The following is a 25,915-nucleotide window of genomic DNA, read 5'->3' as shown; positions in this document are numbered from 1 at the left end:
TTAATTAAGTAGTGCACCTTTAATCCATTATTAAAATGTGCTCATATGCAAACTATTTTTTGGGATGAAGGCCCGGCTTGTGTTTATGAACAGAACAGAACAGAACAGAACAGAATTTATTGATTTAAGCATACAAGCTCATCATCATAACATCAATATGACAGTCACAATAAATCATGTATAAATCATAAATATAGGTGCATGTAATAATTACAATCACATCCAAAATGATAATAAATAATACAAATCGAGAGCGATCATATACAGAACAAACATAAGTCAAGCGTTCTTACGTATTCAAAGTATCATTTCTGAGTTTAAAGCTTTTGATACAATATAGTGCCAGTTTTGTCAACAAACTTTTGTTTTATGTGTTTAAGAGAAACAATTTGAAAACATTCTGTTTTACAGTTGTCGGTACTGTTGGTACCCGGACGAGTGTCTGTATTTTCGAATAAATCTACTAATGAAAGTATTTTAATGAGAATGAAGACTAGAAGGCGGTAAGAACCTTAAACAAATAAAAACCAAGGTTGGAAAAAAATCAGTTCCTGTATCTAAATAATGGAAAGATTTATAACATGTTGGCCTTGTTTATATGATATACATACCTTGTTTTAAGCTCTTGAACATTTTATTGGTCTTCCTGAAAAAAAAAAGTGAGACGAATCAAGAGTGGTTCTAGTCGACTGTGCTGTTAAATAGTCTCAATAACCATGACTTTCATGCATGTCTATTTACATGCTAAATATTTTCACCGAATCATCTTGATACCGAATTACGTCGCCCCCTAAAAATTTTAGACACAGACAAGTTCAGTGTTCATTATGTTTTGAGCAAGGTGAAATCTTTTTCATCTAGAAATAAAAAAGAATGATTTGAAGAAATTTGAAACTTTATCAAGCACTTACAATCGCACCATTTCAGCTCCGCTTGTCTATTTTTAAATCAAATTTATTAAAAAAATAAATCAGTTTAAAGTAGAACACAAGTAGAACTTGATCTTTATTGACACAGAACAAAATGTATTGAATTTCAGACTTCTTTAGAAAGAGTTATTTACTGACCAATTCAAAAACTAAATATATATGAGTAAAAGGATTTTTTTTCTCATTCGAACATTAAAACTTTTATTTCGGTTTCAATAAAGTGGTAAGGATATTTTGAAGATTATAAATCTATTTATATTCGATCATCGAATGCAATAATCAACGTGCAGGGGGACATTTTCCCGTATGGTGAGTTATCAATTTCTGTGCCTTTATTTGTTTAAACTTAAACAATTGTTGAACATTAAGTGTAATTCATATTCATATTAAAGATAATGATTTTGATAAGACATATCCTTCTGCAAACACACTTGAATTGTGCTCATATTTATTAAATCTCTGACGCAAAACAATGACTTCAGTTTTCGAACTTCCGTCAAATAGAAGAAAGCAGTATAAATGTCATAAACGATAGTGCGATAGTGTTGTTTTTTATCTAAAAGATAGGCTTACGCGACACTTGTATTATTCATATAATGCTTTAATGCTTAGAACTTTTGTATAAACAGATAACGGTATTGACGAAATAAAGAATTCCGTAATTAGAAAAGCATACATTCACTGTTGCACATGAAACTATACAGTGAGAACCATAATGGGAAGTTATAAAATTACTGTTTTCAAAAATACGTTCTGCTATTCAAACCATTTAACGCATTAAGTTCAAAACATCCAGTAAAACAGGGCAACCAACAGCGTTGTTAATTCGGCTATAAGACATAAAATTACCGCAATCTTAAATAACAGTGAATTAATATTTTTATGCACCTTTAACGTGCACCCATCCGCATATGTAAATTGATAATAAACCGTCAATGCTAAGCAGAAATGGTAATGACTGGATTTGTCTCATTTACGTACCAGTTATTCTATACTTACATGAAACGTGATATTAATTATGAATAAGTAAACATAAAAAGGAATATAACTTTCATGATTAAATCAATTAACCTTTAGTTAACCACGGTAACGGATCAGTGACCATGTTTGTCAGCCAAAGAAAATATCATTGAGCAAAATGAAAATATATAAAGAGCGCATTGATACAAGAAGAGTTTACCTTGATCAGTGATAATTTCTATGGTTAAAAGAGGTAATTAAGGATTTTCATTCCGGCGATTTATCAAAAGTAAGTTTTTTTTCTTCCCTTTTCGTTAAATATTTAGACGAAAGGCTTATAATTTTGTGTATAAACTTAGTTTGATATTTTATTTTTCATTTATTTCTCCAATTCTTATTAATTTCATCTTTATACTTTGATGATGCCCATTAGTATGTAGCAAAATCTCGGGTAAGCCGTCTTCAATATCTGGATATTACTTGTTAGACATACGGGAAAATTGTTTGTACGTGATCTACGTACATGTATGCTTATTTTGAGTTATTAAATGTTCCTTACCACATTGATGCACAAGAATATACTAGTAAGTGCGGCCAATCTTTCCGTTCGCTTGCTGGTCTTTGACGGCTCATGAACCTCGTTGAATTTTCAACAAAGCGCAGATCATAAATGAGTGTGCTGTTTATTGTAAACAAGCACCCGTATTTATGTATAACTTGTCACCTCAATGCAAATACTTGTCCGGTTTTATTCCTCACTTTCAAGTGCGAAACTGTATGCACTGTCAACCAAAAAGTATTCTTCTGTCAGTGGAGTTAGATTTATGATGAACTATAGTTTCCGATCAAACAATACAAATTAATACCCGGAAAATCGTTTTCAGCTACCCATCCTTCGTTAAAGTCAGAACAACCAAAGCAGTCAGTACTAAACACTTGTCGCGAATTCAGGTCACCATTTCTTATAGTTCTACATAAGAATTTCTTTTAAAAATCAGTTATTTATGACAGATGTTCAAATATCTTTAGCTTTTATATACGTCAATGAAGCAAAATGAGAAATGCGTCACCATGGTTCGTGATCCTTCGTGATCTTTCTACAAACTTCTCAGCAAATTGACATAGATATGACTTTTGCCTCCTTTGAAAGAACTATTAACAGAAATCGGCATAGACCTATGTGTCATTTAATACCAAAAATGTCAGTGGTTATTTTGTGTAAAAGCTAGCCAGTAACCCGTATTTTATGCTACTTTTTAACATGATGTGTAGATACGACCTCATTTTGAACAATATCCGCATTCACTTCAAAGACAATGACAATTGCACATATAAACAGCCATAAAGTATTTATAACTCATAGGCAAAAGAATAATAAAACAACAATAACAATTATACCCATTTGTGACAAGAATAGTTGTGAATCAGATAGTTTTTCTTAACAAGCGTTTTTCTACATATTGTAATTTGACTTATAATTATTTGTAACTGTAATGTATGAAGGTCGAAACACATAATGAGGTTCACCATAACTTTCATTCAGAAATAGAGTGTATAGGCTAATTGCAATAAATTAGCTTCTTCACACCGTGCAAGTTGAAAGCAAGGTTGATAAATTCCATTGTACCGGAAAGCTCCCGTATTTTTAATCGTCAAGACGGAAAGAAATGAAAGTGTTGTTCCTACCAAACATGTCTTAGAAAACCCTGCTGTTGTTAAAATACAGGTATTAAAATGTAGACAACTATTTTTGGACTTACATTAAAAATTGTGAATAGTAATTTAGAAACCAAAATATATGATAAAAAAAGATTTTAATTTTGAAATTGCCAACTTCCCCAACCTGGATGGAGATGTCCCTCTAGCAACATCATTAGGTATTTATGTTTCACAACTTATTCGTTGTGCAAGAGCTTGCTCGATGTTAAGAGCATTTTAATGCTAGAAATCTTCATATTACCAAAAAGTCTTTACAACAGGGATATCGATATCATAAACTACTGAAGGCTTTTACTAAATTTTACTACAGCTCGTCCGAACTTTTAAAGAAATATAACACAAACCTTAAACACTTCTAAAACTTGGTCTTACACACCATGCATACTATGGGGATGTAGTTTATAAACTTCGGAAAATTAAACATAATGCTTATTTTTATCAAATATTTGTAAAATGTGTAAGTTTATCAAAATAGGATACAGTTCTAAAATCTATTTGATTATTGACCTTTCTACACTTCCGTATTTGATGGTGGGATGACTAATAAAGTGCAAGGCTTCGTGATGCTTTTCTCCTAAATCCTACAAAAAAAAAAAAAACGGACGTGGGGAGTGAATTTTGTCTTGCAGCTTGCTTATTCGTGCTCTTTAAAGTTAGGTCTTTGGTGCTCTGACTTCAGACAAGTTGTTGTGTACATTGGTGTAATTATACCTTAGATTGACCCTATTTGTATGTTTTACTTGGTATAATCTGGAATGTGATCACTAACCTTAGAGCCTTTCTCAGCAGGGAGATATTTTATTTACACTGTGTTATCTAACTTGTTGAAAATAGGGTACGCGCGGGGCTGGAATACCCTAAACGCGTTCAAAACCCATAGTTTCCTTTATATAGGTAACTGACCGTTCCAAGGCGGTGCCCCTATTTTTCACTCATTTTTGTCCGTTTCGTATTTTATGTTACGTATATTGTCTTATTTATTATCAGTGTTTCTTTCCTCCCCCTACAACCCCAATTACGCCCACTCTCTTTTTACTTTGAGCGAGGCTAGGTGCCCATGTCCATGTTTGCGCTGCTGTAATATGCGGTGTAGTGAGCCTGGGGCGTGGCTTTCTCTGTTGAACAGTTATCCTTGTTTTTTTTTTCACTTCACCCGACACACCGCACATTTATCTACCCCTTACATATTTTTATATTTTGCGTATGATTAAAATGTACTTGTTGTTGATTTTTTAAGCAAACCATCTGTTACACCTTTTTACTACAGTTTCTTTTTGTTGCGGCCCTACTTTGAGATACATGGCTCTCTGGCTGTGTTTGCAGTGCTCTGTGCTTCCAGGAATTATTACCTTACCTTTTATTTACTATATAGAAAATGACTTTACAGGTGTATATTTGATAATTTTCTTCCTTTGACCATTGTCATAGGAGATGATCATTTGATAAATTGAAAAGATGTTACGGAATTCGAAAAAGTAATAATTTTACAGGTTTTAGTCTTGTCTGCATTGAACTTAATTAAGGGGCCAATGTGCAGGGCTTGCATCAGTAAGGTAAAACGAATGATTTGCTACTTAAGGTATCAGGTGAAAGAAAAAACAACACTAATTGCAATAGTCCTTTGTTAAATGGGTCATAAACCCCCAAGTCTTTTTGACAGAGGGAAGTATTGCAGATTTATAAATTTGATAAGCTAGGATTCAAAGAAAATTTTGACTGTCTAAACCTCTTCCTCAGTAGAGAACATATCTTCCGTTATATTATTTGGAACATAAACTACTAATATTTATGTTTGTTAGTGATCCTTAAGGAAATATATGGGTTCAGTATGATAATTGGGTACTGAGGCGTTAGCTATGTCCCAGTGTTTATCGTAATGATCCTACACATTTCCGTGTCGCTTACAAACTTATATTAGGCTACATGTCAATCTACTGAACCCCTACAGACATATATGAGGTCAATATGTGACCGCCTTCCAGCCAATGAAATTATAAGTATATGATCGGAAGTAAATCAAAATCTTGTAATTACCATAGAAGAAGGAATGTACCAATTCACCTAAAAGCAAATATCGGGGATCAAAACAGAAGTTAGCTACGTACTTGTTTTTTGAAGACCTTTTTGGGGTTGAGGGATTCGCCGATTAAAAAGGCGACCCAAAGATTTGAAAAGCAGAACTTATTTCAACTGCCTATCTTAACATGTACTATTTAAATGTCCATTTCATAAAGTATACGTGATAATGTTATCAACCGAGTACTGAAAATCAATCAGAAATAGAATTTTATCTTTTTAGTGCAATTATCAAGCAACATCAAAGTGTTATTTGCATTTTTTGCGGTTTCTTATTTCGATTTGTTTATTAAAAGTATTGGCCATTTAAAAAGACAAGTCTGATGAGAGAATATTTATGTTTGTTCTTGGGGGCTATTACTCAATGTCCCGTCATAATGGTAATGGTTTATTGTTTTACTTCCCATAATAGTCTCGTATTTTCATTTACTACAACATGGTCACATGGTGATTCCCTATATTTCTGCAGAGGTCGGTAGATTTTCATGTCGTTCAAGGCTTAAAATAAGTGGCCGATAAAACAAATCATAGATTCAGGGCTAAAGCCTCCCCTTCCCGCATTTATCATACTAAACCCAAGAACTTCCGTGGACGGTCACATATGGCTAGAAGTTGACATTCACTTGCCTTCGTGTCTGTCACATTTATTTAAGGAAAGTTTTTGAACATATATTTGACTTTCTGATATATGATTGTTAATCATGAATATATTAAAAGGATACCATTATAAACTGTACTTGATTTTTCTGTTAGAAAAACTTCAGTGTTAATTGCCGTTGGATAGGACAATCTTCACCAGTCTTCACAGATATCTTGTGCTCTAGCTATTGTAAGAACATTAACACCTATTTCGCTAGTATAAACTTCTTATCATTCTTTACCTACATGTCTTTTTAAATGCTCTTTTATTGGAACAAATAAATAACAAGTAACTTTGAATATTTGTTAGAAAACACGCGATGTTATAATAATTAAAATGTACTTGTCGAAATACTTTTATAGTAGGGAATTTAATTTCTACTAATTTAAACATGTTAAATTGATTCTGCTTATTCTTTATAAAAGTTGAATTCAGCTTTTAAGATTTTATTTCTTGAACAGGGTTTGGTTTGCAATTAAAAGTGAAACGTACAATTACTGTATTACATAAAAATGCTGTTGACTGGAGGCAGTTTATGACCGGCCTGTCATGTTAATATTGTGCATACATGTTGAAATTGGTTAAGTAGATATTGCTACAGTTATAGTCACAATGTCTCTGATACTGGAATATCACCATTTGGTTACGAGAACCTCAAATCGAATTGAAAATTGAATATTATATATATTTTCTTATTATATTTGGTGGCAACGGCCGCAAGAACATAATTATACTGTTGATTTCAGTATTCACTTATTGCTCACACAAGTAGAGACATCAGGCTCGTCTGCATTTAGCCCTCTCTCTCTCTCTCTCCCTCTCTCTCTGGTGAAAGAAATGTCATATGTGACTGACGACATGAGAATATCTGTTCTGTTTACGTTAAATGGAGCTTATATTACATACCAACAATATCAAATTACATATATTTTGCGAACTGAGAAGTAAACATGTTGTTGAACTGTACATACCCTTACATTGTTTTTTTAAAAGAACAATAAGAATTTTTGTCATTACTCTCTTATACCTTTCCATACCATTGAACGTTTTCAAGTCGTTCTAAACGTCCAAAAGCTTTTAGGACTTTGGTTGACTTTTCAATGATTTAAATATTGACTCGCAAACAATGATAATAATATTGATATACCCGTTTTAGTTTTAGCCGATTTGTTCTCTATAGTTTTTGAACACCCTTGTCTTACTGCTTCAACAATTACAAGTGTTATTTTGTAAAGATACCATTGTGTCACAAATGGATACGTTCACGTCAGTTTTAATTGTCATAAAAAGTTGTTCAAGTGGTTATTATTTCGCTTCACTTAAATGACGGATATGTTAACAATAGAAAATGAACGAAAATGGCCTAATCTGTGGGCTGAAAAGAAAACATTTTGATTATTATCGGAAAAGAAAACTTTCATTCCATTTTCAAATTGAGGTTCTGCCTAACGATCAAATTGGGACACATAGATACATAAATATATTTGATTTATTTACTTGTATTACTATGGATATGAAAAATTCTAATATCGGCCTGAGGCTTTACACTATCATACCTGAGTCTTCGCGCTCTACCATTAAAGTCTTATTTCAACGAATATACTTCCATAAATCTTTCTTTCTGGAGAAAACATTTCAGGTTGAGGCTCTGATAATATCTGTTTGAAAAAAGTCCATGTTAATAATCATTACTTTATATTAGCTTCTTTTAGGTCGAATATGAAACAATATCTAAACCTTATATTAATCACTTCGGTTTTTTGTTTAATTATTGAACTCATTAGATTGATTAATTCAGATGCAGCTCTATACTTAAATGTTTTTGTCATATCTTTTGCCCAACAAATCTAGTGTCTTTTTAAAAGCATGTCAGTAGCGCAAAGACCTAATGGTGTCCTGTATCTGTTCAGAACAATATAGGCAAACAATAGTAACTGTGTAACGCAAAGACCAAAGGGTACCATGTATTGGTCCAGGATAATATATGTTAACAATGGCAAGTATGCACCGTAAAAGACCTGATATACGGTAGGGACAGATTAGAAAAAAGTACAAAAAACTAATGGTACCATAGATATGGTGAGAACAATATAGGTAAACTTTAGCAATTATGTACCACAGAGAACTTAGGGTACCCTGTACATGGTCAGGGCAATATAAGTAAACAATAGAAATCATGTATCTCAAAGAACTAAGTTTACCATGTGTATTGTAAGAAAACAAATACGTTTAGGCAGTGTTAGTCGTTTCTTTTGAAACGAAAGCTGATATTTCATCTTAATTAAAACACTATAATGACTTCATACATATGAGCAAATAATCATCTGTTGTGTTTATACAGAAAAACCCAAATACTAAGTAAATACATTTTAGTTTTCTCACATCTTAACTAATGACATTTTAGAGTCATAAAGTTTTGTTTTACATTGGCATAAAATATTTAATTTGTCAAGGTAATATTTATATCAAGGGTCTTTGAACATACGTGTAGTAGGATATAACAGGCTAAAGTACTCGTAACCAAATCCTTGTGCATATTTGTTTAACAGCATAAGTCCCAAACAAACCTCGGGGCCTCCAAGTCATGTTTAAATAAAACCGTTCCTTTTTATAAGCGAATAAGCGAATCAGGTAGCGTATTTTTACCTGGTTGATCTTATTATATCTACGTTGTTTGTTTTTGGAAGTGTATGAAAATATTTACCATTGTTCTTAGTCACCTTTGACGCTATAAAAAGAAAAAGATTTGTTCATAATCAATTTTAAAGGTATTTTGGCTTTAACAATGTAGTTGTTACATTGATTTCTTGGGAAACTATTATTTCATATTGTGTGTTTATTTATTTTTTGTGAACACAGGATAAACTGAATAATTAACTCTAAAACTGTAAGTCTAATATATAAATGTATTTATCCTTATTGTTTTTATTTGAAATCAGTACCTGATAAATTTACTTTTTTTGTTTAAACTGACATAGTCCATATCTAACTTGTATGAGTTATGTGGCGGCAAATGCTTACATAATAATTAATTAAATACAGATAACTAAAAAAACTAACATTATGATTCTTTAGTCAAGTACTCACTCACTATCTTTTCGTCTATGAAAATCTTTTACAAAGAACTTGAAATCAAACCTATTTTTTGCATCATTTATAATCAATCGAGTTCAGTTATCGATTCCCATATTAACGAAATGAAAGCTTTTATAAATTTGCAGAAATTGAACATATGTATGTCATGGTATAGGACTTGAATATTAAAACGGGGGAGAAAATGTGTAGGCGGCCTATACCGTGATATGTAAAACAGAATGAAATTGTGTTCTTTTAAGTAGTTTTTTTTTTGTTTTAAAGTGATAATACGCATATGTGACCGTGCGTTCAATTTCAAAAGAATTATTATAACTGTTGCAGAAAATTAGATTTGACAGACTCAGCTTTTAAATGGTTATAAGTATTATTTTTTTTTATATACGTTTTCATTGCTTTCGTTTCAGAAATTTGATGTCGAAGTAAAAGTACATACACAGCAAAAGCAATGGGGAGTCGACGGAAAATGACAGAGCGGGAGATGAAAGCGACCGCACTTAACAAAAAGGAGGACCGCGTACTGCAAAAGACGTTCGGGACGTTAAACCTTGAGATGAGTTTCACGTACAACGTCATCTCATTGCACGTACGTACAGTGAAATCCAACTTTAGACGTTTGCGTGACAGAGTTGATAAACTAAAATCTCATCTTACTCCAGAAGAAATAACGATGTTGAGACAACTTGAAGAGGAAGGGAAATTCAAACCTTCAACTACCTTTAACGTTAACGCCGCGATGAAGATTGCGGCGGCGGCACGCAGACTTAATTTATACCCGGAGGGATTAAGCCGCTCTCGTACCGCGATGGCAACAAAACGTGGCCGTGCTAGTGATAAATTACTGGCAGGCAGATCACAAACAGACACAAACTTGTTAAGAAAACGGAGCAATTCTGTAACAGGAGCGTTTATTGACGCTCCACCGCCGGACAATACAGTACGTAGAAATTCCACCGAACTTCCATTAAAAGTAGCAATAAGGCCAGTAAGCGCTGTCACTGCTGACCAAAACGAATTAAAAATTACGAAGAAGGGCGTTAGACCAGCTTCCACAGAATGTTTCGACAGAGAAAAACCAACAATGACGAAAGCCGCCCCTGCAAAACCTACCTCGGACATTTCAGATTTCGTTTCGTATGAAAAGACGGAAAGAGTTACTGAAGCCGGAACTGGAAAGGTTAAAAGGTCACCACGTGATAAAATGGCAATGATAAACATTACCGATGAATCGCTTGATATTGGTAGAAATAAACTGTTCGAAGACAGGAGACAGGAACTTTTGCAAGACGAGCATATGTTTTACGTCAATTTAGAAAAACGCAAAAATAACTTTATCGGTAAGGTTGACGAGTATTTGTTAGAGAATCCACCTGTGAAATTTGACACCCCCATAATGCCAATCATTTTACCTCACGATGCAAAGGACGACGAAGAAATAATGGCGTACAGTCGTCGACGGATGAGGAAATATGACACGGACAGAACATTCACGACGGAAGAGGAATACAAACAACGTGAAGGCGATCTTTGGAAAGATATGAACAAGACTAGATATTTAAGGGTTCCCGATGAAAAAATAGACTTATCTGGAGTTGTGACTTTAGCAAAGGACCAGATGCAATTATACAACTTGCTAAAGTCAACGGAACCTACTCATATTATCTCATACTAAATTTCAATTTATTGAAGAATGTCATCAATGAAATGAATATACATTACTTCCCGGAGAGTTTTTGTTATAAATGGCATTTCGGGAAAAATTGTTTTTCTTCTATTATGACAGTGTTTGCTTCGGTAGCATTTGAAAGCACGAGATGACGGGGTCTTTGGAGTATGTCTCTAACTAGTATGCAGTTTTCGTCAAGAGTAATTACGGTATGATTTGATGACCTGGCATTTTGTGTTTTACATGAATTCAACTGTTTATATTTTTTAAAACATTTGACATTATACGCAGTTAATATATTAAGGGTGTAAAGAAAAAGCAAACATTATTATTAATTTACTGAGATGTAACTAACACTTAAAAGATCCATTCTATCTAAAAAACTATCTGACGAGTTTGTTGCTGGATAAGTTCAGATATATATATGATAGATTTGCTTTTATTCATACAATTTTGTAGAAAATGGACTTTTTCATTAAACTTCACGGAATATTCCATTTGTGGATATAACAACACGTCTATGTTGCAGTACATTTAGAAGTCACGTGTTTCAGTAGATGTTGTTTATATTGTACAAGCAATAATTGAATATTGATTGTTAAGATTAATTAAAGGAGTGAAGCTTGCTTTTTTCAGAAGTTGAAATTTTCTGAATTTAGTACATGTAATAAATTCTGTTGTTTTTATTTTAATAAGAAAATCTGCATTTCACCAAACGTAGCAGTAGTTTGTCAACATATCAGCATTTATTACATGTATTTCAGTGAATTTTCGATATATTAGAGTGAAGTATATCTCGTACTTTCACAGTAAAAAATATAAAATAAATTTTTCATATCAAGTATATTTTTTACTAGTAATAGACTATAAAATGAGTAAATTTAGTTAAAGCATGAAATGATAAGAAAATTGGTTTGATTTACATGTAAGATAAAAAATATATTTCACTCATGAACACCATATCTAACACATGCCACCCGTGAAAATATGCATCTGCTGTCCACTTGTGAAAATATTTCAATATTACACTGAAACAAACAAATTTCCCTTTTTTATATGAACATTAACTATGCTTGTCTTATTTTCAAGGTTTCCTTCTGTACTTATTTAATTTCCCATGTGGATCGAAATTTCTTTGCATCCCTTATGTGTATAAACATGAATATGTTAAAATATGTAACGCGACACTATGTTGCTACATTCCCTTCGTTCATAATTTTTGTTTGAATATACATTATATGTTTTGTGCAAATGATAAAGTAGTGCAATGGTACATGGGTCCTACATGATGAAATGTAATAAAGCTATTTTCATCATTACGCCTCAGTATTCCTTTACGTATAGCTGGGATAACCCATGCATGTATCGGAGACATCTTTTCCAAAGCCAAGGGTTCTTCTTCAAGTAAGAATGTTGGAAGTCATTCTTTTGAGCTAACCAACGAAATGCACTGTGTGATAAAGTTAAAGTAAAAAAACCTAAACACCGAACATTTTAAAAAGTTTTATTAAAATAGCCATGTTGTAAGTTTTCAATTTCATATGCATGACTTATGAACTATTTTTCTACGACAATGAGGGGAGTTTTTGACTGAATAATAGTAAATAAATGTCAATCAGTTTTTACTAGAGAACTCTTATTTTTATAAAATAAACTTAGACTCCGGTGATGACAGTGATAAGTATGATGATGATGGTGTTGATGATGATGAAGAAGATAATGATAAATTAATCAAATTTCCTTTTTTACTTCTTTTCAAAAGGTTTATACAGATATCCAATAAGCGCTAGAAGAAGTTACTTTGAGTTTTGATAATCTTTAGGGACCGATTTAAAAATAGGATAAAATGTTCTTTTTTTTCTTCCTTTTTAGAATCACTTAAAGTGCATTTCATTGTAATCAAATATCTAATTCAGTTTCAATCTTACGATGCTCCAAATTTCCTTTAAAATGACATACTTCGTATTGCAATTCGAAGTAGAAAGAAAGCTTCACGGATTCTTAAATAGATCTTGGCAATATAAGGACAACATCTACGTTCAGTAATATAAAACGTATTCATGGTATATGACTTCTGTCTAAAAAGAATTTTATTTGTCGAATGGTGTGATTATTTAATTATCACAGTAATGCGGTACAGGGCAAAAGGGCAAATTGTTTTGATAATTGAAAATCGAAATGCTTTTTGCACCTACAGATGAGGTACCTTGGCCATAACCTTGCATGTTTGAAGCACATTTATGGCTAGATGAAATAATATGTAATTGATAAATTGTTTCTATAAAAAACTATGTTTTATTATTAACGGAAATTTGCAATTTCTAAACCTTGAAATCTGTGTAAGCATGCTCCTACCGGAAATTGACAACGGTATACACAATAACAGCAACATTCTCTCCGTCACAATGGTATTGACTTGACTGTACTTGATGCTCTAGTTTGTAACCCTAATTTCGTTTATTTATTAAAAGTGATGAGTATATCAAGAAGCAGATTTCATATTAGAAATAAAATCTATATAAAGATCCCTTGGAAGCAAAGAATGCAACCAAGCAAATAAATAGCAGACTCGGTTTGGTTGAGTCTGTTCATGAGAGGTAATGAAATGTGCAACACGTACCCCTTTCGCCCACTAGCACCAACTAAAGTGGAACTCCATTATTATAATAAAACCAAATGAACTATATGGTCCGAAACGACCAGAAAATAAAATAACGCTAAGTTCAATTACGAGGAGAATTTTTACATCCGCCATTCGGCATTAAAGACTGTTGTTGTGATAGTAAATAAAAACTTTATGAAGATCCCTTAAAAGCAAAGAATGCAACCTAGCAAACGATAGTAGACTCGGTTTGATTGAGTTTGTTGATGCGAGGTAAAGGCATGTGCCACACCCCTCACGCCCCCTCCCCCCAGGAACGGCTTAACAAGCGGAATTTTATTACAATAAAACTGAATGTAATCCATTGTTTCAAACGACAAGAAAATAAAAAAATAAAACAACACTTAGTCTAAGTACGGGGAAACTTAAAGGCTGATGCTGTGATAGTTGATAAAATCCACATGAAGATCCTTTGGAAGCTAGTGTCTTTCTAAACACACTCTAAATGTTATGTACTGTACTATGTTGTAAATAGCGAAGATAACCAATAAAAAAATGCTCATCGCAGATTCTGCATGTTTAAGTCTTTAATTTTAACTCTTATTTTTGTTGGCTTTAGAGTCAAACCGAGACAGTTAAGGACACCATAAGGCGACTCTTTATGGTCGAGGAAGAACCAATGTGCCCTTCCAGGCATGGGTGAGCACCTAAGTAGAGCTACCGACCTTCTGGTAACCAGCTAGATAGGTTCCTCACTTGAAGAATTCTACACGCCGGACAGAGTTTCGACTCCACATCGGTTAAGACAAATGATTTGAAGCCAGCGACCTTAACCAATCAGCTATGGATGCCCCTACAAGTTTACCATAACCAAACTGCCTTGTTATATCAAGTATATTTAGCCTTGACACAAAAATACAATGACTTTTACCACATAACGCTTTATTTTTGCCTTCTTGGTGTTTCAATCAGTTCTTGTACAGTACTAAGAGGTTAATCATGCAGTTTTGACTTGAGGTATGTACATGATATGCGAAGTGTGTGGCATTTAACCAAATGATGATTTCTGTTTGCAAACACCTAAGGCTTAGATGATCTACTGGGACAGCACAGTTATTAGATTAGGTTAAAAAGAGTAAGGAAACCCATAAGATTTGAAAATTTACTGAAAAGAAAATTACTTTAATTTTATAATAAACAAGATGAATATATATTGATCTTTAAATATAACGTTTCTTTGCTATATGAAATATTATACAGATGTCTTGTTACATTTTAGATTGCTGATAAGAAAGTGAGCTTTGGAATTTCAACACATAAGTGCTGTTTACATGTGCAAGATTTGCACCCGGGCCCGTGCAAAAGTAAATCTTTCATGCGCATATTAGCAGGAATAAGTGCAAATCACATTTTTGCGTGGGGCGTAATTTTTCATCATATGAACCATTAATAAAAAGAAACGATGTACAAATTGATTTGAAATTTATTTTAACATTTACTTTTTAATGCATTACATTTTTAACAAGAGTTTTACAACATTGGAGGGGATATTTTGATTCGCTCATAATCGTTTTTTTCCTCGGTCTTCGTCGGTTGGTCGGTAGACCATAAGTTTCCAGTCAATATCTAGAGAATGCCTGGTCTCATAATAGTGTAACAACATACATGTACGATCATTGCTTGTGGTCAGTAGATGACACAGTTGGTCTCATGTTTGAGGACTAAAAGATTGAAGGTCAAGATCACAGTGATCTTGAAGCTGAAATTGATTTCCCATCAATATCAAAAACACTTTTTGCTTTCAGATTTCATGGAATTATTGCCTGTGGTCAGAAGATGAATACTTTTGGGCCAGTACTTCAAAGGTAAAGGTCTCAGTAATCTGAAGCTGAAAATGGTTTTTAGTAACTGTCAGTCGTCTTATGACCGTTGCTTGTTATCACTATATGACCCTTAATGTTTTTGAGTCCATTTGGTCAATTTCAAAGTCACAACATACAAACTTATATACCCTGTTACCTCTGACAGGCCATCACGGGGGCATACGTGTTCTTTTCGAGTGTTTCCTTTGTTGAAAATATAGTAGATAATATTTTAAAGCCTAGCTTCCCATGTAAATAGATATGCTGGCAACATTAATGTCTTTTTGTAATAGTTAATTAATGAAAAATATTAAGTTCATCCATCACTAGTGAATTTCATAAAGCAAACGATGGTACTTAATCTAGTTCTACTGCATGTGAAAGCATGATAAATATATTTGCGCCTAGGAGCATAAATTTAACGCCCTGTATAGATATCAGCCTTATGTACACATGCAAATGTGCGGTTAACGAAAACATCTAATCACATATGGGAACTAACTCGTGTAGCCAACGGAGAAATTCTGTTCGAGTGTTATCTGGCATTGACAACTCGGGATGATTTCTGTCACATGCTAGCAGTCTTCACATGCCATGTGGCGGCTATAGTCAGTGTTATATATTTCCAGTTCCTTTGAGATCACGGAATCCGTTAAAATCGTTAGCGTAACAGAGTTCCGGTGTGGGCGTGAGAGGCGTTGCACATTACATTACTTATCATGAACAGTCTCAGTCAAACCGTGCCTGCTATTATTTTGCTTGGTTGCGCAATGTGCCTCCAAAGGTTCTCCGTTAGTTTTTATTAATTATTTGTGTTAATGTAAACTATGTATTCGGTCAGTCTTTAGGAAGATACTGACCGAAGTTTTCGTGTATTAAACTGACATATTTGTGTATTTCTTGGGAGAGATAAACAGTCTAAGCAACATGTGTGTTTAGGAACCGGCCAACCCAAGGTCGGATGGGGTGGCCGTAGGAGAAGAGCTGCCAAGACAAGCTCGGACAGGGTGGCCCACGGGGGAGAGCGGCCAAGGAACACAGGAGGTGGGACAACTAGAGACACCTATTTATTTCATCACTAATGAATTTCATAATGCAAACGATGGTACTTAATCTATTTCAAATGCATGTGAAAGTATGATAAATATATTTGCGCCTACGAGCATAAATTTAACGCCCTGTATAGATATCAGCCTTATATACACATGAAAATGTGACATCCAATCCAATATGGGAACTAACTCATGTAGACAATGGATAAATTCTGTTCGAGTGTTATCTCACTCCCATTAGTTTGTCAACTCTGTAGGCGAGCTATTTAAGATAGAATTTCAAAGTGTTTTCAAGTCTAAAGAATTGTATTCAGACGGTTACAGGACTAATGATGATAATGTAGAGACTAATGATAGTGTAATTTATCATCTTAATGGCGTTCTGAGACTATTATACCGGATCGCGTTACGACTAATGTCTGCCGAAAATATGTTGTTGTGAGTTTGCGATATAAAAAACGTTTTCTTTCTGGAGAAACGACAATGACAGCGAATTCCAGAAATTTTTATCATGACTATAATTGCAATATCCACAATGAATCATATCAACCTTACTGAATTAATATAGTTGACATACTACATTTTCCAAATATGGCACCATCCTATTGCACCTACACGATATACAATATAAATAGCTGCACGCCCTAAAGTCCGCTCTACTAGGAGAAACTTACAAAATATATACTATTTGACCTTCAGTCTACATATTGACGTTTGAACGAGCGTACATACATACAACTGTTGATCTACTGTCCGGATCATCTTGGTGAATTTTAAGAAAGTTTTTAACTTCTTAACTTTTTTTTTGTACTATTTTTTTTACTGAATGATAGAGAGTAAATAAATGTCCATCAGTTGTCGATAGAGATCTCTTCCTATCATAAAGTAAACCTTGCCTCCTGGTAATGATGATGAATATACCATATTGTCTTCCAAAAAGTGTATTCATATATCCAGTAATTAAGTGCTGTTGCTACAAGAATATACTTTGTGTTTCATCGGGACCGATTTTTAAAAAGGGGATACATTTTTAGAAAACGACTTTCTGGTCACATATAGAGTGTATTTCGTTGTAATTATATATCTATTTCTGTTCTCAAAATTACCTTTAATATGTCATACTTCGTTAACGTAGTTCGAAGAAGAAAGAAAGTGTCGCCGACTTTTTAAATAGTTAGTTCTCGGCAATATATATAAGGACAACAACAGTAACATAAAAGTTATGTTCAGTGTACATTTTGTAGTATTTCTTTCTAGATTATGTTGCTAAACGAGAATTTTATTGTGTCGAATGGTGTGATTATTTATCACCTGAATGTTGTGAAGTGAATATTGTTTTGATAACCGAAAATAGAAATATTCTCTGCACCTACAGATTGGATACCTTGGAGATAACCATGCATTTTTGGACAGCATCTATAGCTAGATAAAATAGTATGCATTAAACTGTTTCCAACTGATAAATTATTACTATATAAAACTGGATTTTATTATTAACAAACATTTGAAATTTCCTAACTTTGAAATTTGTGTAGGCATGCTCCTACTCGAAAATGACTACGGTATAAACACTAACAACAACATTCTGTCCATTACAATCGTGTAGTGTTGGTGTTTTGACATACATGTATATGTTGCTAAAGTTTGTAACCCTAGTTTGTCTTCCCGTAGGTTCATTGTCACGAAACAGATTTCATATTAGAAATAAAATCTATATGAAGATCCTTTGGAAGCATAGAATGCAACCAAACAAATTAATAGCAGACACGGTCTGATTGAGTCTGTTCATGAGAGGTTAAGAAATATGCAGCACCTCTTACGTCCCCTAGCACCGGCTTAACCGAGTCTGCTATTATGTTGCTTGGTTGCGTTCTATGCTTCCAAAGGATCTTTAACGATCACAACAACTCTCTTAAAGTGCCATGTGACGGCCGTAAAAGTATACCGTACTTCAACTAAGTGTTGCTATATTTTCTGGACCTTTGGGATCATAGGGTACATTAATTTTTACTATAATAGACCTCAGTTTAAGCCGGTGTTACGGGTTTCATTACCTCTGATGAGCAGACTCAATCAAACCGAGTATACTATCATGTTGCTTGGTTGTTATCTATGGTTCCAAAAATTCTATTCAAATATTTTATTAGATTGACACATTTGGTCAAATTTCAAAGTCACAACATAGAAATGTATATACCCAGTTTTCAAGGCTCAGAGGCATATGTGTTCTTTTTTGAGAGTTAACTTCACTGAAAAAAAAATTGAAGTCTTCATTTCTATAAATAAACATGCTGACTACATTGATGTCTGTGTAATGGTTAATTAATGTAAATATGTAGTTGATCCATCACTAATGTGCGTGAAATTAGCCAGAGCAGCCAGAGTTCAGCCAGAGTTCAGCCATAGTTTAGCCAGAGTAGCCAGAGTTCAGCCAGAGTAGCCAGAGTTCAGCCTGAGAAGTCATAACTCTGGTTACTCTGGCTGGCCAGAGTAGCCAGAGTTCAGCCAGAGAAATCATAACTCTGGTTACTCTGGCTGGCCAGAGTGGCCAGAGTTCAGCCAGAGAAGTCGTAACTCTGGTTACTCTGGCTGGCCAGAGTAGCCAGAGTTCAGCCAGAGTAGCCAGAGTTCAGCAAGAAAAGCCAGAGTTTCTAGGATGTTAAAATGTTCTGGCTACTCTGGTCAGCCATAGTATCCAGAATAGCCCGAGTCGCGTGGATTTTATTTGCTTTGGTTAGTCTGGCTGGCCAGAGTAGCCAGAGTTTCTAGGATTTTAAGAGTAGCCAGAGTAACCTGGTTCACAAAACATTTTCCGTCTTAGCTGAATTTGATTATGAAACTTAATATGTTATTTCTATCTAAATAGCATGCTTAAACTGAATTTCAAGTTAATTAATATTTTCAAGTGGCTATTTAGAGTAGCCGGAACTCTTGTTACTCTGGCTGGCTGGCCAGAGTAGCCACAGTTCAACCAGAGTAGCCAGAGTTCAGCCAAAGTTCAGCCATAGTAGCAAGAGTTTCTAGGATTTTAACATCTTCTGACTACTCTGGTCAGCCAGAGAATCCGGAGTAGCCCTAGTCACCAGGATTTTATTTGCTCTGGTTACTTTGGCTGGCCAGAGTAGCCAGAGTTTGTAGGATTTTAACATGTTTTTGCAAATCTGGTCAGCCAGAGTAGCCAGAGTAACCAGGTCCCATGTTCACAAAAGTTTTTCAATCTTAGCTGAATTTGATTATGAAATTTAATAATTGAGCCGTGTCATGAGAAAATAAACATAGTGGCTTTGCGACCAGGCTGCTCATCCGCGCAGTCTGGTCAGGATCAATATTGTTCGCTTTTAAAGCGTATTGGACTTGGAGAATCTGTTAGCGCAGACAGGTCTGGATCCATTCCGATCTCAAACCCACTATGTTGGTTTTCTTATGGCGCGACTCATATGTCATTTCTATCTAAATAGCATGTTTAAAACTGAAAGTTAGACCTGTTGCGTGTTGTGTGTGTGGTATATGAAGGCTGAAATTCACAAAGATTAAAGCGAACAGGCCTATATATTTCTGGTAGATTGAAAATCTTTAAAACAAGCCTAAAAATATCAAATAAAATAACAACAACAACAAATAAACAGTAAGACGGCATGATTTTTCGAACGAAGTTAAGAGCAACACGAATGAAAAAAATGACACTTTCGAAAAAAAATAAACGGGTATGTGCAAAGGCTGTTTGTTTATATACATTGTAAATAATGCTTAGGTATGTTTTCTTTTTATGTAAGTTGTAATTTTACAAAGTAGCCTGCCTTCCACGAAGGGTAGATACGACGAAGCGACACCGATCCATCCTAAATTTTCATTACTTATACGGCTGTATGCCATACCACTCTGGACTGTGATTAAGTGCAGTGCGACCAGGCTGTCATGGTCTTTTGTTTTGCATTGACCCATTCTGGATCTTATTCATGGCATATTTTATCCCCAGTGTATTGTCTCATATTCCTTCTGCTGAAAAATGGCACCAAATTGAAAGTAAAAAACACATGTACCTGAAAATAAATATGCTATTAAGATAGAAATGACATATTAAGTTTCATAATTAAACTCAGCTAAGACTGAAAATATTTTGCGAACATGGTACCTGGTTACTCTGGCTACTCTGGCTACTCTGGCTGACCAGAGTAGCCAGAACATGTTAAAATCCTAGGAATTCTAGCTACTCCGGCTACTCTGCTAGAAACAGCCAGAGTAACCAAAGCAAAAGATATCCTGGTGACTCGTGCGACTGTGGCTACTTTGGCTGACCAGAGGAGCCAGAACATGTTAAAAATTTAGAAACTCTGCATACCCTGGTTGAATTCTGGCTACTCTGGCCAGCCAGAGTAACCAGAGTTCTGAATACTGGATGAACTCTGGCTACTCTGGCCAGCCAGAGTAACTAACTAGAGTTCTGACTACTCTTACTGAACTCTGGCTACTCTGGCTGAACTCTGACTACTCTGGCCAGCCAGAGTAACCAGAGCTATGGCTTCTCTGACTGAACTCTGGCTACTCTGGCCAGCCAGAGTAACCAGAGTAATGACTTCTCTGGATGAACTCTGGCTACTCTGGACAGCCAGAGTAATGACTTCTCTGGCTGAACTCTGGCTACTCTGGCTGAACTCTGGCTAATCTGGCTAGCCAGAGTAACCAGAGTTCTGACTTCTCTGGCTACTCTGGATAAACTCTGGCTGAACTCTGGCTGAACTCTGGCTACTCTGGCTGAACTCTGGCTACTCTGGCTGCTCTGGCTAATTTCACGCACATCCATCACTAATGAATTTCATTAGTAAAATTTGAAAGTTATATATAAATATATTTGCGCCTACGCATAGATTGCGCACCCGAATAGATATATTACCATGTAACCAGCCTTAATTTCACACCGTTATATCCGTATGAAAAGGTGCGGCCAACGAATACGTTCAATCAAGTTAGTGAACTAACTCGTTTAGCCAACGGAGACAACATATTCGGGTAGTATCTAGCATTGACAACTCAGGAAGCTGATATACCTTTAAACAATAGGTTGTCTTCTGTGTTTCCAAAGGATCTTTATATAGATTTCATTAATTTTATCAAGTGCAAGCAGTCTTCACCTGCCATTTGGAGGCTGCAAAACGTCCCTCCATACTTCATGTTTTATATTTCCTGGTCCTTTGAGATCACGATATCCGTTAAGATTGTTGGTGTAACAGAGTTCCACTTAAGTCGGTTGCTTGGTTGCGTAATGTGTCTTTGGTAGTTTCTTTTTCAATTATTTGTAATTACGTAAATTATGTATTCGGCCATTTTTATGAAGATACTTACGTATTTGTGTGTTTAGCTGACATATTTCTGTATATGTAGGAAGAGATAGACAGTCAAAGAAACATGTGGCGTTTAGGAACCGGTAAACCCAAGGGCAGACGTGGTGGTCGAAGAAGAGCTGCCAAAGCTGACTATTCTCTGTGCCTTGGATTAGTTCTGCGTTTTTTCCCTCGGTTCCGCAAAAGTTTCAGTTCATATTCCCCTTACACATTTGTGATAATTTTTCTATTTTTTACCGTTGTATGTATTTGCCTGGAGATTGAATAATTAAATTCAATCGAATTTTGAAGAGTCCAATATATGGTACACCCCTGGAGAGCCTCTCTTAACCTTTAACCTATGTGAGTCACATGGGTTTATCAGTAATCAGCTGCAGCCTCGCATTAGTTCGCGCGTCCAGCTTCTTTCTTTCTTTGTTCGGAAGTGCGTGGTCAAGACCAGACATTTTTCGGAGCTCACTAATATTTCTCTATTATCGTTAATAATAACCAGCTAACATTTTAAAAATGTCAGAAAGACGTAGCAGGAGTCTTTTAAGGAGCCAAGCTCCAAAACGAGCAAGAAATTCGACGGACAGTGCAATTAATTCCTCCGGAATAGATGCAGACAAAGGCCGAAGCAGGTCGCCACGTCGTTCATCAAACCTGGATAATACCATTCCGGCGAATTGGACGACAACGAAACTGAAAGCGGAATTGAAAAAGAAAGGTATTGTGTTAGCAGGCACTGTTCCTCATAAAGCGTTATTAAAGTTGTACGAACAATTGTGTGCGCAAAATAGTTGTTCTAAAAATAGCGACGAAAACAGCGAGATGGAAAATCCCCAGGACTACACAGAAATTGATGACGTCATTAACCAAGATGGCGGCGCCCATGTTTCTGTCTCGAATCCGTCGGAAACTCCAAGTTTTGAACGGTTATCACTTGAGATGCGTACAATGCAAGCGAATCTCGCGGAAATGGCACGAAAAATAAATAACCCTGGTCAAGAGTCAGCTGATTTTTATACGGAACAAGAACAGGAGACCGGGAGTGTTCCACAGATCCCGAGACGTCGGCCGGTAGATGAGTTGCCTCCCGTTAATTTAGTTCCGCAAAAAGTGCGTAATGACATTTTGACGCACAAATACTTGCATCTAGCAATGCTTCTCATCCCGGGTATGGATTCTAACAGCGAAACACAAATACTAAATCATAATGGAGAGCGAGTAGTGATCAAAGCTGGTGATTCGCGTCTTCACAGGAAGCTAAACATAAACGAATTTCGGGCAGCTTTTGCGAAGTTCAGGAATGTTATATGTGAAGTAGAGCCATATAGGCGAAAGGAGCTAGATACATATGCAGAAATGATTGATGGAATGTACCTCCAGTATGGTGGTACACATTTCTATGATTATCATGTAGCATTCGCGAGGAAAGCGGAACAGTATGAAAGGCAGGGAATGCTTGTTGATTGGTCCTCTAGTGACACTCAGTTGTATTTAACTACTTTCTTGGGACTGCGAACAATGGCATGCGAGTTGTGCATGAACACAAACCATCTTACCTCGTTCTGTCCTTTGAATATGCACAGCTCAGGATATCACGCACAAGCAACCAACTACACAGGAAAGGGTAGATCTGTTAACAATCAGACAACCCCCTATAATCGAGCCAGAACAGACAGATTAGGCCGACCAAGGAAATTTCATCAGGGGAAGGAGATTTGCAACAATTTTAATGCTGGCAGTTGCAGTTCTACACACCCGAACAAAACTATTGTACATATTTGTGATTTATGTAAATCTGGGAACCACCCTGCATACAAATGTGACATTGGAAAGAACATTCCAAAACAACAAAGTAAAAAACAATGACTCGGTAAAAGCTCCATTTTTAAGGCCACCACACCAATCAATATTGGGAATCTAGAAAAAGAACTTTCGAAACATCCAGATAAACAATTTGTGAATAAGCCTAAATTAATTGTCTTAGAATAAACTTTGTCTCTTAAATCAGTTGTTGGTCTCTTTAAAGTGAAGACTGAATAATTAAATTCAATCGAGTTTTGAAGAGTCCAATATATGGTACACCCCTGGAGAGCCTCTCCTAACCTTTAACCTATGTGGGTCACATGGGCTTATCAGTAATCAGCTGCAGCCTCGCATTAGTTCGCGCATCCAGCTTCTTTCTTTCTTTGTTCGAAAGTGCGTGGTCAAGACCAGACATTTTTCGGAGCTCACTAACCGCCAGCCACCCCTCCACCTTGTACCACAATTCTAGGTTCTGCATTCTTGGAGTAGGAACGTACAGTTCAACACAGGGTTAACGGCCATTATATAACTCAGGTTATATAACCACCCCCTTAACAAGTCACTGAATAGAACCAAATAACTAAAGGTTCTCTGGAAAAGATATTCAAAGGTTAAGTCATTTTTGAGTCTTCTTGATACTACTGTCCCATTGGTTCTACTTTGGTGGTTTGTTTATTCGAACTCGGCTGCCGCTAACGCAATTAGGTTCGCATACTAGCGACTGTCAAACAATTTTAATCTAGTATGCCTACGACCATGACTGCTTGGAGTTTTGTCGGATACTTTTATCTGACGCAGTTCGTCGAACTGCCTTGATGAGTGATCATCGCCTTCAGTCATGGTCGTCGACCATGACTGCCTGAGGTCTCTCGGATACTGTCATCCGATCACATTCAGTTCACCGAACTGCCTCGATGGGTGCAAGCCCCATTGCCTCGGTCATGGTCGCCTCGGTCGAGATCGCCAGCTTGCAGTGGTGGACTGTGCGGGCCTGTCTCCCTTTCGCCAATAATATTTGATAATTATTAATTCATGTTTGTATTATAATGGATGTTACAAATGAATTGTCTTAGAATAAACTTTGTCTCTTAAATCAATTGTTGGTCTCTTTAAAACAGGTTATAACTGTCATATCATTGTTTGACAAATTTCACTTTTCTGAACCTTAATTCATGTAAACAGTTAAGCTGAATGCCTTCTTAACGTGTTTCTTTCTTAATTAACTTTTAGCCTGCAGGCGGCAAGTGAGTTTGTCTTTGCGAACAATGCAGACCAAGATCAGCCTGCATGGTCTGCACTGTTCGCTATTCAGTAAGTAAATTTTCAGTGAACGCCCAAACTGAATGATGAACCATTTCATTTTAAAAATTTAGCAGGATAAAGATTAAATGACTGACGTATAAGAGATCAATGAAGTGCCCTATTTAGCTGGTCTGGTTCAATATCAAGTCAAAAGTACAGAGCGGTATTGAAATAATTATAGATTGGCCATTTTACTTTCTAACATAAAGGATCGTTAGAGTCATTTTTATTAACACCTGTAACATTGCGTACTTTCGTGACAAAAGTAATTAATAGTGATACTTCATAATGTATAAAAAGTACAAGAACACCTCCTGCGTATATTAACACTCGTCTGATAATAAGCAGGATGAATCTCTCAAAGAGATTACAGAAAGTTCAACTCCAAAACCCGCAGGAACCATTTTTTACTTTGAAATGTTTGACACTCCCTTTTTATTTTCTAATGTATTTATATAATTCCTAGGTTTTTCCTTGAACTAAATTTTATGGTATTTTTACCTTCATTTACATTTTCTTTAAAATATGTAGCATTTTCCCCCTTTTCTTTGTTATTCCGATGTTCTTCCTCCCCAATCAAAGCTGGAATGTCGTAATATGACATATGATTGTGTCGGTGTGAAACTAAACCAAATAAAAAAAAAACAGTTAACAAACAATTCGGAACTACTGACGCCAGTCACTTCTGCTCATTCCCCTCGATTCCGCGTATTCCCTCTTACACGCTTCTAATAATTTCGTTATATATCTACACGGGTTCATACAGTGATATAAATGTTTGACAAATTAATATTCTGTTTCGAATAATCACATATCTAAACATTTAATTCGTGCAAAAACAGAAGCTGAATACATTTTGTTTACTTTTCTAACTTAAATGA

General features: G+C 35.4%; 1 protein-coding gene across 5 annotated transcripts in view; it reads left to right on the top strand.

Moving 5' to 3' along the window:
• LOC123566405 (uncharacterized) overlaps nucleotides 1–12,399 on the top strand; it is a 29,158-nt gene extending 16,759 nt beyond the window's left edge. The window contains exons 1-2 of one of the 5 annotated variants that reach the window (XM_045360452.2): nucleotides 1,221–1,238; nucleotides 9,825–12,399. In XM_045360452.2, coding sequence (XP_045216387.2) covers nucleotides 9,866–11,089 — 1,224 coding nt within the window. In that variant the 5' untranslated portion in view covers nucleotides 1,221–1,238; nucleotides 9,825–9,865 and the 3' untranslated portion in view covers nucleotides 11,090–12,399. Of the gene's footprint in view, nucleotides 1–1,220; nucleotides 1,239–2,023; nucleotides 2,179–8,952; nucleotides 9,212–9,824 lie in introns of those variants that run through there. The other 4 variants (XM_045360449.2, XM_045360450.2, XM_045360448.2 and 1 more) reach the window with 4 other exon arrangements.
• Nucleotides 12,400–25,915: the final 13,516 nt, after the last annotated feature.

Source organism: Mercenaria mercenaria, chromosome 8, assembly GCF_021730395.1.
Source record: "Mercenaria mercenaria strain notata chromosome 8, MADL_Memer_1, whole genome shotgun sequence".
Classification (NCBI taxonomy): domain Eukaryota; kingdom Metazoa; phylum Mollusca; class Bivalvia; order Venerida; family Veneridae; genus Mercenaria; species Mercenaria mercenaria.
The sequence above is the reverse complement of the archived record's forward strand: the minus strand, read 5'-3'. Positions and strand labels throughout refer to the sequence as shown.